Source organism: Phalacrocorax carbo, chromosome 4 (genome assembly GCF_963921805.1).
Source record: "Phalacrocorax carbo chromosome 4, bPhaCar2.1, whole genome shotgun sequence".
Taxonomy (NCBI): domain Eukaryota; kingdom Metazoa; phylum Chordata; class Aves; order Suliformes; family Phalacrocoracidae; genus Phalacrocorax; species Phalacrocorax carbo.
In genome coordinates, this window is record NC_087516.1 from 36,183,525 (window position 1) to 36,200,577 (window position 17,053).

At 39.4% G+C, this 17,053-nt stretch overlaps 1 protein-coding gene across 18 annotated transcripts in view; it reads left to right on the forward strand.

Moving 5' to 3' along the window:
- SORBS2 (sorbin and SH3 domain containing 2) overlaps window positions 1-10,496 on the forward strand; it is a 247,725-nt gene extending 237,229 nt beyond the window's left edge. For 16 of the 18 annotated variants that reach the window (XM_064449585.1, XM_064449591.1, XM_064449575.1 and 13 more), the window contains 3 exons: window positions 4,413-4,462; window positions 7,583-7,689; window positions 8,495-10,496. In XM_064449585.1, coding sequence (XP_064305655.1) covers window positions 4,413-4,462; window positions 7,583-7,689; window positions 8,495-8,556 — 219 coding nt within the window. In that variant the 3' untranslated portion in view covers window positions 8,557-10,496. The remainder of the gene's footprint in view (window positions 1-4,412; window positions 4,463-7,582; window positions 7,690-8,494) is intronic. The other 2 variants (XM_064449587.1, XM_064449581.1) reach the window with 1 other exon arrangement.
- Window positions 10,497-17,053: the final 6,557 nt, after the last annotated feature.

A 17,053-nucleotide genomic window follows, 5' to 3' on the forward strand; every position in this document is an offset into this window, starting at 1 on the left:
TAATTTATCAGTCATGCAGTGCTTTGCTGGGTACTTTTTGCTTAGCTTAACTGACAAAGGTCAGACCTCCCTTGGTATCCTGTTTTCCACATTCACCCTCTCAGCTCCGAAGAGCTGCTGTTCTGCCTTGCCACGTTCTACTGGCAGTCACAAATACCAGTTAGAAGGTTTCCAATGTCAGCACTGCACTCCTCTCACATTCCCCCCGACTCGCCTCTGCCCCTGAGAATTCACATTTGCTGCACACACACCCTTAGGAACTGAATTCCGACAAATATTTAGCTGATTTGTAGTGACGCTAACAAAATGAGGATTTTTTTTCCTTGAAGTGCTTTCCATCAAGTATATACTTGCTTTCTAATTGCAAAATTAAGGTCTGTGTTTTGTTCAACAGCAAGGCATTACAGTGTTTGTCATTGGTATTTCTAAGATAGTGTTTATGCTCTGCCCTGTTGAGCTTTTCTGTATTATTGTGGCAACAATGAAAATACCATATACTAATAGTACCATTATTTGCACCTGTAACAGACTTGCTTTTTGTTATCAAGAAAAGCGTGTCCAGTTTGCATGTATGAATGAAGCAATAAAACCCCCATGGTGCTTCATTCTTAAGCTCTCACTTGACGCAGTTTTTGTGGTTTTTCTAGGCTAAATTAAAGAGGGAGATATTTGTTCTGGGTAAACCTCCTCGTAGCCCAGTGATGACTAAGAGGTCCTGCAGCTCACCTGTGAGAGGTCACAGCTATTCACACAGGGTATGGTACTGGATGCCCAGTGTGCAATAACAGCATTTCCATAGAAAAGGAGCTCAGTGTCCAGTCTTCCAATATTTTGCTTTTGCCCAAGTGTCTCAACACTATCAGTATGCTGTGTTTTCTTCCTGTTGTGCTTCTGTGCTATGTCTGAGTAAAGCCAACAGGTCTGTGTGTGCCAAAACTTGTTTTATAAATCCATTAGTGTATCTCTGCGGTACTGCATAGTATTTCCAGTGCTACAAGAAGTCAGAGATCAAAGTTCTCTAGATTTAGCCTGGGTTTTTTTCTAAATTGCTATTCTTGCAAAGCATTTCTAGTTTATTAAAAGCACAGCTTCTAGGAGTCAAAGATTTATACTTCATTGCATGTGTACAGGCTTTTGTATACAGGCTGAATCCTTGCTTTTGAATCCATGTCCTCCTTTTCAAAACATTTTGTTGCTGCTATGTGATGTTCACACAACACTCTGCTCTTTATCAAAGCACTGTTAGTCCAGACTGTCATACTTTTTAGCCTTTCCCTTCATATCTGTAATATAACAGTAACATAGTTGTAACAATTTTACCTAGCCAGAAAGTCAGATTGTTTAAAGTTTGCATAAGTTTGGCTCAGAAAGGTGATCTAAATTATGGGAAAAAAAATTAATTCCAACCTAAACTATATGACAGTAAGAATTTATGGGTTGTGTTTTGCTTTCAGTTTAGGACTAAATTATTCTCTGCATCAGTTTCTTTACATTTGGCTCTTAAAACTGATAGCAAGATCAACTCTTTTCCATGCTGTTGCTGCTCGTTTTAGTTTATTGTCCTTCTGGTGGGTCCCTTTTTAAATTTTGAATTTTAATTTAAGGTGTGCAGGTTTGTGTAACTTTCAGAGTCTTGGCTTTTAGGCAGGCCTCTGTTTATGACCAGGTGTGAGGGGACAGTGCTTTCTTCATCACTGAAGAGAGACAGTTCAATCATAGGAAGGCCAGGATTGTTGTAGCAGTGGACCAACTCCATCCCAAAGAAAGTCCAACTGGGAATAAGATCCATAAAAAAGGGATTAAGCCCTATTTTAATTTTGCCTGTTACGCCAAATGAACAGCATGTAATCAATGTGTTAAGAGGACTGTATTGGTCAATGTTTAGTGCATTTATTACTTTAATGCCAAAACTACAAGAGCACAAATCATACACATAATTTGCACGTTCAGGACTATACAGAGCTATTATACGCAAGTGCATCTCAGTCATGCATGAAAATCAGGTGTACAGCTGGGACCATTGACTTGACTGCACACTTTTTAATGTTTTTGGGATTAGGTCCTACAATTTTCCCCAGGCAACAGGATAATGTAGTGAACTGGTTTGTAGTTGGAAACTGGAAATCCTAAGCACCAAGAGCTACCCCCAGGGTGATGCATTTCATGATATCTCTCAAGCACAATTAGCCAGGCTTTGCAGCAGCCCCCATTCTAGCCAATGCCATTGTATATGGGAATGAGAGCTTAGGGGAAGAAAATGGGGAGAAAGCTTCCTGATGTCAGCTGGTTTACTACTGAGGAACGCATTCGGACAGAGAGCAACCTCCAAGGTCGCCCTGCTCAGACATAGCACAGATTACTTCACCCTAGTTTTCCCAGATTTTAATTTCGTCAGTTTTCTCTGTAGCAATAACATAGAGTAGAAAATCAAGGTGAGTGAAGATTTCCAGTCATCTGTTTCTACAGTAGGTAACTAGCAATAAAACATTTTAAAGAGTTGAAGCATATGTGGAAAAAGAAGATAATACTGACTACTGACCTACCTCATTTCTTCATAGCTTGGTGTACTTTCAAAGCATTAAATCATTTGTAGTATTGTTTAGGACATTAACTTTTATTGTTTGCAAGAAAAATTCTTAACCTCGGGTGAGTTCTCTTGCATCTCTATCTTTGGCATTCAGCTCAGTTACAGACCTGATGAAAGATTAGCAGAAAATACGGTCAGATTCCAATCCAAATACCAAGCAATCTGCCCAGTGGAATATTCTCTTGCTTGACAAGCCAACTGTTGAAGGGGGTTTTCTGAGAACAGAAACATCTAATTTGCAAACTTTATTGTTGGATTCTTCAGTAAAAAATATCCATCTGTCTTGTATGCTGGCAGAGGAGAGTTAAATGAAGGAGAGAAGAGACTCTTAAAAAATATAAACAATTTTTTTGCACTTTGAAAACCTCTGTCCTGCCTAGCTGTCATTAATGTGAGTAAGAGTTCTGTAATCTACCTGCCTGCATCTTTAGGCACCTTTTTAAATTATACTTTACAGACTGTAAAGATGAAGGGGAGAATGTTCACAATGTTTTCTGCATGTACATATACAAACATGATGAAAAGAAATCCAACTACTTCAATTTCACCTGGAGTTGTTGGGAGGGGAGGGCCAAAAAAAAAAAAAAAAAAAAAAAAAAAAAAAGGAACTAAAAACACAGTGTGTTTTAACATTCAGTTGATATCATCAGGCCGTGGGTTGTTTACCATGGCCTTCTCATGGAAGTCTGCATCATCTTCAAGAGTCAACTGAAATGAGATGAACTGAAATAGTCAAACCTGGGAAAGAGAGAACCGTGGAGTAATAAGACAAATCCCATGGCTTCAAGATCAGGTTGCAGTTTACTCAGTTCATGAAAGAAAGTGCCATGAGCTGTGTTTGTTAGCCATGCTCCCAAAACAGATACAGTTCCCAGACTTGTATCAGACTGTTGGTCTCTACCGCACGACCACAGGGCATCCTCAGTCAACAGGGAATATGATCGCTGCTCACATCAAGAGCTCTCCCAAGCAGCTGCTCCTGCACTGTTTCTGGCCCCAGCCAGATTCTAATCGGTGTAAGTCAATCTCTTTCTAAGCAGGGTATGGTTTCTGTAGGAGGGTAATATTTTTCATTTCCATTGCGTCCAGGTTGATTGGATATTACTGGCGGGTCATGCTTCATTAAGAAGGAAAGTAGTTCCTTTCATAAAGCTTCGCACTGGAAATACAAACTACTTTTTCCTCTGAAGTAAAAGTGTTAATTGTTATTTTCACACAATTACATCATGCATTCTTTCAAAAATTCTTTCTGCTCTTTGTTTCCCAACAGCCTGCATGGCTTTGTGCTCCCCCTTGAGATGAAAGAGAATTAATTAAAGCATAGCATGTTATGCCTGCCAAGTTAGTACTCTGTGTGTGTGTGTAATGTAAATTGGTATGTTGTTTGTCTATGAATATTCTAAATTCTGCCATTACGTATAGGAGATTTTATTTCTGCTTAACTAAAAATATGCTTCACCCAAGGAATGTATAATGTTCAACAGTTGCATCTGATTTTTTCTAATGCTATTTCTGTTTCACAGTGAAGAGGCAGCAGCATTCTATTCCAACTTTCTACTCTCCTATAAATAGAACAAACTGTTGATAAAGTTCACAGTTTTATTTTAGTTTTTATTATGTCCTCCAAAAATCAGATCTTTAAACCTGCCAAGGTTGTGTTGCTCGCCATGTCTCTTAATAATTTCTTGTGAGCTGGCATGGGGTGGGGTGTTTTTTTATGCAAGGTAGGATACGAACTCTCAAGCAACCATGTGTCATGCCCCTATCCAGCTATTTGGACCTTAGACTATAAATCTTTATTACATTTCAAATCATTTCATTTCAGCCACAGCGCCCTGTGCTTGCTCATGAAAACATACATGGTGGGGGGGAACCGTAAGTATACTTCTTGTCTACTAAACCAAAACCTAACATTTAAGCAATAGCCAGCACATAGTCAAATAATTTGTTAACCTGCCAAGTAGAATTATGAAGAGATTTCAGAAGTTTACAGATAACTACATGATGTAGGAAGATATCCAAGAAGGTCCCAAAGGGCAAAGCCTTAGTTGTTTAATTTACACCAGACTCAGACAGATGTGCCACCTTACTGTTCTCCCATTGTTTATTTTTACAAAATTATTCTCTCAAGTATAAAGTTAGACTTTTTTGTTCTCTCCATTTTTACATCTCAGCAGAATGCCAATTAACGATTTAACATTGATTCAACTCATCTGCTTTACTGACTCGACACACAAATTATTCAGAAACGGTTCTGGATGTGAATAGAGAAAAAAACAACTTGATAATGTTGATTCCAGGAACACAGGCTCACACTTTCTGGTGTAATTTACATGTGTAATTTAAAAATTAGATACAAGAAAACCTTTCCAAAAAATTGAAGAACCACCTAGGTCTCAAGACTTGGTTTCAGAAACAACGTAAGCACTTGGGATAAAACATGTAAGGCACATAAGGCTATTTCAGTGCTGACTATTAAAATGCAAGTTTGGTGCAAGATGGTTTCCATTTTCTCTTAAAAATTTGGGGTTTTTTCAGTCTTGCACTCAGGTCCTGCTTCAGTGATCATTGTAACCAGTAGCCATTCTTCCTCTAGCATCAAAGCACTTTGGAGTGTGTTAGATGAATTCTCCTAAATATAACTAAAGCTTAGTGTCTATTTAAAAGTTTATCTCTTAGTCACTTGAAGAAATGGCAAGAGAGAAGAGAGGGGCAAAAAGCTACCAAATAACTATACCACAGATAATATATTATGAAAATTGGACATTTTGGTTTCAGTCTCACTAAAACCATTTTTCTCAAGCTCCTCTTGGTTTTGTTGAGCGTACAGAAGTACCTAACTCAGCTTCACAAGCAATAATTATCTAATTAATTTTGTTCAATGTAGTTTAAGTAGGTTATGACTAAAGTTACTTATCCCTAAAATTAAAAATAGAAATATATTTAAATTGCCAACCAACCATTCTTTGTCTTGAATGCTTATTATCTTAGTGTTGTAAACGGTAGTAGAGTTTTCTTATTTAAGAAATTCCTAGATTAGTAAAGAGAGACTTAAATTACTACAAAGGAGTTATTAAAATGGATTATCTAGAAATGACTAAGATTAGATTTCTAAAGTACAAAGAGTGCTAACGGGAAGTTCTTGTTAGCGTATTTGAGTAAGTAATTGGCTTGAATCCTATTCTTGACACATTACATCTGCAACTCCTGTACCTTTGGAAGCTGCATTTAATCAGTTTTGGAATATCATCATAGCTCTGCTTTCCTCAAATAACAATAAGCCTGAGGGAAAGTGTTATTGCCATTTAACTTTTTGCACAGATTGTTCTTGGTCCTGCTACACAAATTACCGGAGGTAATTGCTTAAATAACCACTCCCGTTCCATTTTGTTAGTATGATTAAAATATAAAATCAGACTTTTCAGATTTGGAGAGATAACGGCCAGTCATGAAAAATTAAGTTTAAATCTTTTTTTTTGTCTTGGAACACTGTCTTTTTTTCTCCAAACCAGCAATGTGAAAAATAAATGTGGTTTATTCAAAAAGCCCATCATTAGACTAAGCCTAGCACCAGTCAGTATATAGGATTTTCAAATGCGACTTTATTTCAGTAAAAAATGCCTGCTCCTGAAACATTTCATTTAAGGCATGGAAACTCTGCCTGAATGATACAGAGCTAATGGAAATATTCAGTACCAACACATCAAAGGAGGGGTTATTTTGTTTTTATTGGGGGAAGTATAATGGCATTAACGTTTTAAAGTCAGTGAACTGTTTTTAAGAGGAGAAAAATGGATGTGATTATGTTTGGTTTCAAGATTTTGAAATTAAAACTATTTCCTTTGTACAATATCTGCTGTTGTACCCTGCTCCTTTACACACGGTCATTCATAGCTGGGACACAGCTGGTTAGGAAGAAAAGGCAGATTCTGACTCTGCAGGACTCATGGGCATTTGCAGCAATCTGCCCACGGGCTGTCAGCCCAAGCACCTTCAGCTCCCCTTACGAAGAGTTTATTACCATTTTTTCAATTCCAGGAAAATCTGACAAGGAAGGAAAGATAATAAACTTAGTAACCTCATACTTCCTTCCATTTATCCACCTCAGATCCTTCAATCTGCAGCCCCTGGCCAGGGTGGAGGTACAAGTCAGTGTCTGAATTCTGCTTGAGTTTTCATCCCTATCTCCCCTGATTCAATTCAAGCCTCTCCCTCACTCTGAGATATTTTTTTAATATATGTAGCAAGGGCAGTTTTAACCAGGGAAGGGTTTACAGCTGTGTGTTTCCAAATAGCAATTATTCCCCACAGAAGGAGGCACCTCTTTTACCCCCAGAACTCCTACAGTGCCAAGTCTCACCTCAGCATTTGCTACTGAGGCACCCGAGGAGGTCCCCCAGTCACAGCGGCAGCGTGAGAGCCACACGCATGTGCACCTTCCTCCACCAACTACAGAAGGACAGCAGGCACCCTGCTTATGCCGTGTGGCACTTAGCTTTGCCAGGGCAGGAAACACATACGCTACATTCAGCTTTCCAAAGCTTGAAGGCAGAGCCACAGATTTAGGTGCTGACCATGGTGGGTTAAGCGGCCAGTGCATCTACAGACTCCCCTCTAGAAGTACTCTGGTTTGGTGACTCAACTGTAAAATCATGCTTTTAAAAACAAACACACACACACAACAACAAAAACAAAAAACCAACCACACTAGAATTCTGTGTTCAAAGCAACTGATCAAATAAACTGGTTGAGGAGCCATCAGGTTTGCCTTCAGTCCCCAGTCCTTAGTGTCTGATGGGTTACCTTACCGATCAAGTTTTACTTATTTACTATAATACATACCTAGCCCTGAAGTCTACCAGACGAAATAAACCACTTCCCCCTATTTGAAAGAAGTGTTCCTTATTAGTTAATGTTTAAACCAGGTCCTTTGCTTCAGCAAAGGTGCAAATAATTCTTACTTCTTTTTAAAACACATCATTTGTCCTATTTAAGGTTTCAGGCTCTATATAACTATACTCCTAGGAACGAAGATGAATTGGAGCTCAGAGAGGGAGATGTCATTGATGTGATGGAAAAATGTGATGATGGATGGTTTGTGGGTATGTTTTAATTCAATTGCTTTTTCTGCCCCCCCCCCCCATCCCCCACACCCCTGACCTTTGCTGCTCTCTTTGCTTGGTGTCTTTTAAACAAGTTATTTTTTTGGTATTCATAAATACCATATATATTTAATAAACCTGAACCTGGCTTTATCAGGAGAAATCCCAAATGAAATCCACTGAAATTAGTGAGCAATTTTTCACTTGTGTCTTTTGGAATTGATTGACATGCACCTCCAGTTTGTTATACGGCACTGTTGTCATTCTCGTGACACAAACCAGACTGTGTATTCCTGCTCTCTTCATAAAGACCAGGTAATGTAAAACTTCCTTGCATGAACACATCTACAGCATTGACTGCTTGTGAGAACCAAGTATTGCTGAACAGAGATTTCATAACTAGGCCTAGATAAAGTGGCTTAATGGTTCCATAAACACTCATGCACACAGTGGCTAACAGTCATCTAACTAGTCCTCAGCATTTCAAAAATTCAAGTTATTTAAATAGACTTGATGTTGTTGAAATTAAATTATTTCTATGTGCCAAGTCAAAATTTTAGCTCAGATTTTAATCAGGCCTAGGCACTTTGATTAAAGATGCCTCTTTGTTTTTTCCTTCCTGCAGTTAGGAGTTTTAACAAATTGTAACTCAGAAATTAAATTCAAAATACTTCTTGAAGTTATATTATAAAGAGCTGTCGATATTTCTGTTTGTGCAATATTTAAATCTTTATGTTTAAGGCCCTGCTTACATAGTGATTTCCTGTTGTTATTCCCATCTTTCATCTATTGCTTCTAATTTCAGGAACCTCAAGAAGAACCAAATTCTTTGGTACTTTCCCTGGAAACTATGTCAAGAGGCTGTGAATTTTTTTTCTCTACTTATTTATGCTGCATCTCTGCAACACATCTGCATAAAGCTGCTAGAAAACATGCTACACTGGCCTTCTGTTTTCTTGCTTGCGGTCTCAAATAGAGACCATCTAGTTCACCCTCATCCCATCCCATCTGCCAAACGGTTACAGCAGTATTACAGCAACGACCACGATGGAAATAACTAAGCTTTTCTGAAACAAGAGGAATTGTTTCAGCATTTAAATGCTCCCTGCTTTAGATTCTTTTCATTTGAAACACAATAGGAGAAGCCTGATGAGAGGTACGCAGGTGAATGGCCATGGCGGGGTGGGGAGGGGGAGAAACAGTTCTTGGTTTGGACATTTGTGGTACTACCTTGAAGTCTGATGGGATTTCTTTCAGCATGCACAAAATACAGGGGGAAGTTGCTGTTTACTATATTTAAAAACATTGTTTGGGTTTCCACATTCATATTAGCTTGGCAGCATTTGTTGCTTTCACTTTGCCGTATCACAGGTTTGCCTATTGTACTGGTTTACAATGTATGACAAATTATAATATAGATTTTTTGCCTGCACTTGTATGTTGTAACATATGCACAGTGATTGTAAAATCTCAAGCAAGCATAGTGAAAAATGGAAGAACTGCAAGTGTTCTGAACGGGTGCAATGGTATTGGCTAAACCTTTATTTTCTTTTTCCCTAATAAAACTATAGTGTTTTCTGTTAAAAGGTAAGAAGCGCAAGAGACATAAAACCTTGGGAAAGAGGATTTAATGAAGAGACAGGACAATGATAAAAGCATAGGCAATAATAACTTGCTACTGATGTCTGGCGTTAAATGGTTGTAATAGTAAGCAACATGAAATTTGAGAGATTAGTGTTCTTACGTATCACAGGAATTTTAAGCAGCAGGAAGTAAAGTGTTAGTGCAAAGGGTTGTTGGGTTGGGTGTTTTTTTCCTAACATAGCCACCTGAAAAATATTCACAAGTATCATTACTGATTTATTTCACTATATATATATACACACGTATGTTAATGAAGCCTGAGTTACACATTCTTTTTAGGAATTTAGTACAGGAAAAAAAAGTCACAAGTTTTAAAACAGATACATCTTAGAGCTGGTTTTTTTTTCCCCCTGAATGAAACAAGCATCTGAAAACATACATTTTCCATAAGCAAAGGTAAGCATAATTTCATTTGCTATTTAAGGCACAGGATGATAACGACTATGGCTTTATAAAAACAAAAAATCAGATTTGGTTTCTTCAGCACCTTATAGATGGCAAAAGCTTCTACTGCGTTTCTCATGGGTAAAGGATTGAAATTATCAAAGTGTATGTAGTCTCTGTAGCATTTTGTACATATGTTTGCTTTTTTGTACAGAGCCATTTGGTTGTTGATTTTTAAAAAAATTAGGTTCCTTATTTGGCCTTTGCCCTCCTCACATACAGAACATTTCAATGCATTTTTCTTTTCTTGCTCTATTTACCATAGGCACATCTGGATAGTGCAATTCTGTAAAATAGCATTTTATGCAAAATTTTATTAATTAAAATATGGTTTACCAGCCAAATCTAAATGTACATATATCTTTATTACTGAGAAATGTCATTGAGACAAAGGTAAAGAAACATCTTTGTGCAGCATACCTTTATTATTGCAGATTTCATGGCAAAAGCTTTATATTCAAAGGCTTTCAATTTTAAACTAGATCTGCATGCAGCTTTGCTGTGAGATTAATACCTATCTTTGATGCCATTTATGATTGAAATATCTGTTGCCTGTGATATTTAAAAAGTACTGTTTCTACTCTGTATCTGATTTTAGAAAAATACAGGTTTTTCATACCTGGCTTTCAGGTAACTGACTTTGAATTCCTACAAGCAAAAGGTCTCTGTGGTTTTTTTTCTCGAATAGACTTCTAATAAATTTTGCTTGGAGTACACAACTGTTTCTCCCATCATTTCTCGGAATACATGTAACGTTATTTCAGCGTTGCAAAGTGCCTAAGTCTTTGAGCTTGTATGCAAATAGTCAGTTTTGCCTTGTACAGAGATTTTCCTCCCCCCCCCCCCAATCATATACCGGTTTTATACATGGGCAGCTAGCACTGCCCATGGAGCTCGCGGTTGGGCCACTTCAGTGTCATCCCTAAAACACTTGAGTCCAAAAGCAACCGTATGGACTTTCTGCATTGACTGTGCTAACTTGAAAGAATTTTCTGTTGCCAGAGCCACCCTTCACTTCAGAAGCACAAAGATAAAATACACAACGGCAAGCCCTTTATAGCTGGCAAAAGCTCCCACACCCTAATCCTTTCCTTTAACAAAAGCAAAACAAGAATTCCTCTGTAAAGCAACAGCATAGAAGCAAGATTTAAGGAAAACACAGATATTTGGGGAGTATCTTACACTTGGGATTCTGCCTGCAAAGCTGAATTACCCCATACTAGTGTGTCTGTCTGACAAGGAACAACTGTTCAAACAGAAACAAAACCTGCAACAAGAAGCAAACTAAGCAGGCAGCAGCCTTTTTCAGTGCCTCAGAGTAGCTCTTTGGTCCTTGTCCAAGCCATGCTGGCCGCCACAGCCAGGCTACCTCCTCGCAAACGCTGCCTGTGCTGTACTTCTACCAGTGAAAAATGCAGCACAACAGCAACATACATTTGGACAGGAGTAACCTATTTCTTCAAGCCTGATTCATGCTTAGTTTTGTCTTTACAGTAGCTGGGCTGGAAAATGCAAAATCACCTACACCTCTAAGTAAATACACAAGTATGTGGCTTAAAATGTTAACGTCATCCACAGGAAGGTTAAGACCAGGGACTGCTGTTAAAACTCCAGCAGATAAACTCCTTTGTCAGTATAAACACTGTCAGTGCTGGGAGTGCTCTCCGTTTGGATGAGGCCTACTTCAGTCAGTACCATTATCACTGAGGTAAATGTGCCCTTCCAGTGCTAAGTTAGCTGAAACCCACCGCACGCACCTCTTCTTACAGACCTGTAACCAAATACTGCGATACACACTCAAACCTTGTGCAGTTTGTCCTTTGTTTGCTGGGTGACCCCGTATGGGATCTGGGGCATCACTGAAGCACTGCTTTGTGCAACACACCTGTAAGCAGTAGGAATTACTGTGCTTTAATAGTCTTTTGTCTATAAAAGCCAGCCTAATAACAGCAGCTGGTTGGTGTAGTCTCACTAACATAAAATCCTGAATGGTTAAGGGTCTGAGTTGTAGCATCCTCTTTGCTAATTGCAAAGGGGATGAAAAAATGGCAAAGATAGGTCATTGTAATAAGAACAGCAAGTCATTGATACATCAGGAAAAAGTGTAGTGTTAATGTTTTAGTCAAAAAGTAGAGCAATATTAAGGTTGTGATCAGGTAATATATTCAAATCATCTAAGTCTGATGAATTCTGCCAAAACTACTTCAGGAACAGACTGAAGGATTTTTTTTTTTAGCTTCCTTGTATAGTTCCCTATAAATTCATGAAGGAGGCCCCACAGGACTAGGCAGTGCTTTGTCCTTAAAGCCAGAGGAAAGGAGGCCTGGGGCACGGATACTTGCATTTATATGTTCAGCAAAAATTAAGAGTAAGGTTAGGACTAAGTCTGTTGCCCCGGGTGTATGTAGCAGCCATCCTGGCATCTTCAGTGCAATGCCTTGTTTGTTTTACACTGAGGGGACATGCTTGCTTGTTTGTTTATTTGGGGGGGTTTCTTTAATAATCTTTGGTGTGATTGTGTGTACATTTATAAAGTTTGTGTTATTACATTATTAATGTAATTTCAGTGCTAGTGATTATCATTTTATCACAAAAAGCTGATAAAATGTGAAAAAAATTCATGATGAATAAGTGATGAAAATTAGTTGAAAGTCACTAGTGTTGTTTAGAAGGTTAGAGGTGATGTAAAAGTAGAATATTCATGTCCTGCGAGCATTCATCAAATAGCAACATAATAGAGGGTAAGTGGATGCTCCGTAAACAAATGGAAGACAAAGTGCATCAGTGTCAGAACGATTCCGCATATACATCAACCATCTCATTCAGCAGTCCTCGAGGGTGAGAATTAGGATGCAACACATGTATGCTCAGACCTAAATTGTATTCTCTCTGCTTCGCTTAGAAGGGCAACCTGTGAAGGTTCCCCCCCCCCAAAAAAAAAAAATAAAGGGGGGGAACCAAAAGAGGAGAGGCTGCCCAGATGTCACGATTAAGAGGGAGAATGGTGATTGATAAATAGCCTAGCAGATGACCCTGTGAAAAGTGCGGAGAAGGGAATTAGTCCAGTTATGGCCCTGACATAGGAACCGGAGGCGCAAAAGTGCAAGTTGTGCTAGGAGTGTAGGGGGCGTGAATGGTCCTGAAGCTAGTCATGAAGTGTCTTATGCGGCAGGTTGCTGATTTCTCCTGAGAAGCTCGCTCAATAGATAACCTGGTACTTCAGAAGCCAGTACTTTGAGACGGGATTGAGTTTTATGTGCAGCTACTATTCAGAGTACATTTGAGCACTGTCATTTTCGTGAGTAAATTGAGTGTCCAAGTCTTGTCCCGAGTATGGTTTGGGTTAGTTTTGGAGGAGCTTGTTTGTTGAGCATTACATTAACTAATTGAGGCTTATGGCAGGGGTGGGGGTAAGGTATGCCCAGGTAACTGTTGATGCATGTAGAACATGCCAGCCAGTTTGATATCTAGAAGAGACCAGAACAAATGAATTAAAAGCCTCAGATAGTCATAGATTTTTTTCAGAAAATGATGTATCAAACCAATTTCCCTTTACCTTGCCAGGATATGTAGCGTGCATCTTTATTTCTATTAGGATTTTCTTTCAATGCTATGACATGGCAACTGTGGTAGCTGACTAAGAAAAAGTCTGTCAGTCCACACGAAATCAAGTTTGTTGCAGAGTTGTGCTAACCTTACAGATAGATAGAAAGGTAACATAACCAGAGTGTGCCTAAAAACACAATAGATTCCACTGCCTACCCTGCAGCGAGCCGTGCATTTGTTGTTGAGGCAAAGGCCTCTTAAAACAGGATAGCCCACGAGACACCAACAAGCCAGGGAGGCCAATGCACGAGCAGTTCAGGGCAACGATCTGTATCCCAAACTAAGCTGAGGGTCACCCCAGCAGGTTTAACATTCTGTCACCTGCACCAAAGCAAAGCATGTTGTCGTTCTGCGATGCCTGGAATTTACTAGTTGCCTTTTAAATGCTGATACGCAGAACCCGGACAGGAACACGAGGTGCTTCCTGCGCATTTGAAAAAGCAGTGCATGAGCCATTGGGAAGCTAGAAACGTGAAGTCAGTAGCTCTAGAAGGACCTTAGGTCATTGCTAAATATATTCCCTTACAGCATTGACAGTTGCATGGTGAAACCCTGCCTTTGATCCAGTTGACAGCAAACACCACTGAAATCAACAGATCCCACGGTAGTGGTAATTCAGTTTCTGTGTTAGCTTGAAAAGAAAATTGCACAAGAGGAGAGAAGCACTGCAGCAACAGAATGTCCAGTTTGGGTTGGTTTTATTATACTGAAAACTATGAGTACAGGCAGAGACCAGAAACCACTGCTTTAACGGCTCCCACTATGCAGCACAGCTGATAAGTACTAGAGAAGGGAACTAACTGGCAAGTTAACTTAAAGTCAAATTATATGTGGCTCCAAAGTTGCCAAAAGCATATTGAAAGGGCCAATAATTCAGTTTTTGAACAGGTTTTACAGCAGAACCTTGTTACATTCAGCAAATATTGATCAGACTGAAATCTGAATCTACCCATTTTACAGAGCAGGGAACTTGCCAGACCAACATGTAGAAATTGGTACCTCGTCCATACACAGTAAGGAGGGAAGATGACTTTAATTAATAAGGCCTTCTTCTGCAACTCTGCAGTTAATCAAATCAACATCATGTTAATTTGACTGGATGCAAAAATTGCCATTTTACTTTTATCCTCCCCTCCAATGGCCAGCTAGTTAGGTTCCTAAGTCCTAACTAAAAATTGTCCAATAGAATCTGTTACTGTCACAAATATAGTGAAGTCACATTCCTTTGGAAATTAAAAATATTTATATATGTGTATATATATGCAGAATATGACAGAAATCCACTGAAAAAAACAAAAAAGCATGAATTAATTCCTGCTTGCACTACCTGAATCAGATACTGTTTAGGCCACAGAAAGTGATACTGGTGCCATTCAGGCTCTTGTTCATGTATTTTGTGTCACCTCTGAAACACAAAAAGAATAACAGAAGTTTCTAGGTTAATATGCAGCAATGAACCCAGGGGAGAGCCTGAAATCCTGCAGGTACAATTTTTAGTGTAATCCTGCTGGTTGGTCACACTGTGCACTGTAGTTCCTTAGCAGCTCTGCACCCAAAACTCCCAGCTCCAGTTTCATTTGCATCAATGTGAATCCCCTATACAAAGCATTACAGAATTATGCCTTCTAGTATTTAACTTCTGTTTCTTCAAGAGTCATAGAGAAGGAGCAAAGTTCTGTGTCAGAGTATTTAATATTACCAGAAATTCTTACTAACATAGCTCTAATGCCTATAACAACTATCCCATAGCAGGTTTTTTAGGTTTTTGAGCAGCCTTCTTACAGTGACGTCACGTCTAATTACAGATCGGGCGTACAGAGGGTTCCGCTTCAGCAGAATGGCATTACATCACAAGTGACACCGTGAGGGGCGGCGGGGGAAGTGTTGACTGACAACCAGAAATGCGTTGCTAGGTTTATCCTCAATACAGATACTCACATCTCAACAATTTCTGTTTCTTGCTGCCAACACAAATAACGAACTTGGAAGCCATTATGTCATCACACACATATATGCATAGCAAAGTAACCCTACATTTTTCCATCCATTAGAGGAATCAGTAAACCAATTTTAAAAATATCCCAAGAATAATGTAATTATTTATTTCTACTAGTTAACATTTATCAGAGAGAGTTACACACAGTGACTCTTGATACTTCCCTCTAAAAAGGAGGGGATACACTTCTCTGCCACAAGCCACCGTGTCCCTCTGCAAGAGAGGGTCCTGTGTTCACGTGGGTCCCCTTCAGGTGCCCAGCTCTAGCTCCAACCGATTTGAACAGTAGTTTGTTACTTAAACATCTTAGAGGATCTGGTCCTTTAAGACTTTTTTGGCTGTCTTGTTACATTAAAATTTTATTTTTCCTCTCAACACCAAGTTAAGCATACAACTGAAACCAGCACCACAGACAGGGAACACTGAAGAGCCGGAACATGTCGTTCTAAGTGGGTCATCGCACTGCTTCTGTCACTGTGATTTGCTAGATAAACCCCGAGCATGCAGCAACCCAACTCATGCTTCCCCAGGTTAATGCTCCAAACTGTAATGTGAAACATGTACAAATACCGGCTGGCTCAAGATCCGCTAAAGGCTTTTCTTACACTACCACTGATTCATTTGTTATAGATAGGGGTGGGTTTTTTGCATGTAACTGGAAATATCTGAACAGGTGAGAATCAGCCCCTCCCTCCTTAAACCATAAAAGAGAACAAATGGATGTGCCCAGTATGCCTGAGGTAGTAGAGGGCAATACTTATATGCCACCAAAGAGCTCTGGAAACTATTTATAGATTCACTTCATCTGCTCCTGCAGCCAACTCTGAGGTACAAAGCACAAGGCAGCAATACACACAGACTGAAGCAGAAAGTATGAAAGCCATATGCCATCAAAACCACAGGGAAACATCTAGGACGCACAAAAAAAACCCCTCTGCTAGCCACCAATCCATACCTGTGTTCTGAAGTGAGCAGACAGCTATAGAGGAGTGCAAAATTTTTTGCACCTACCCTTTAAGTCAAAAGGAGCTCTAAAGAAGAGGGGTCAGAGAAAGAAATTGGCCCAAACCTCCATCAGCATCAGATAATAATTTCTGCTCATCACAGTTTTAATTAGAAAACTGGGTTTTAAACTGTTACAGAAAACTGACTTTTCAGTAGCACACACCACTGATAAATGGTAGCATCCTGAAACTACTGCTTACTATCCAAGCCCTCTTCATTTTTCACAACACAGTCATAAACAGTGTAGGCTTCAAGACAGGAATCAGCCCTCTGCATATTGTTTGTACAGCACTCATCCTAAGAGGACCTTGGTCCAATAAGGGTCTTAAACACCGCTTTAATATGGGGCTGGGGGAGAACCCACTAGATTAAAATAAATTGTATCACTTACTTACTTATAGAGATATATTCATGGGCACATCCTGTGCCTTAGCTACAGAAAGTGCAGATGTTTGTTTAAAAAAAATACAGGTTAAATTAGCCCTGCCCCCAACACACACACACCCCACCCCCAAAAACCAAACAAACAACCACCAGACCACACCACACCACAAACCCCAAACAAACCAGAGCAGCAGGGTGATTACTGATGGAGAAAGAGCAGTCCATTTGGGACATTAGAGGCAGACAGGACCAGCGAGAGCTGTTTCAGGCCCTTGGAAACAGAAT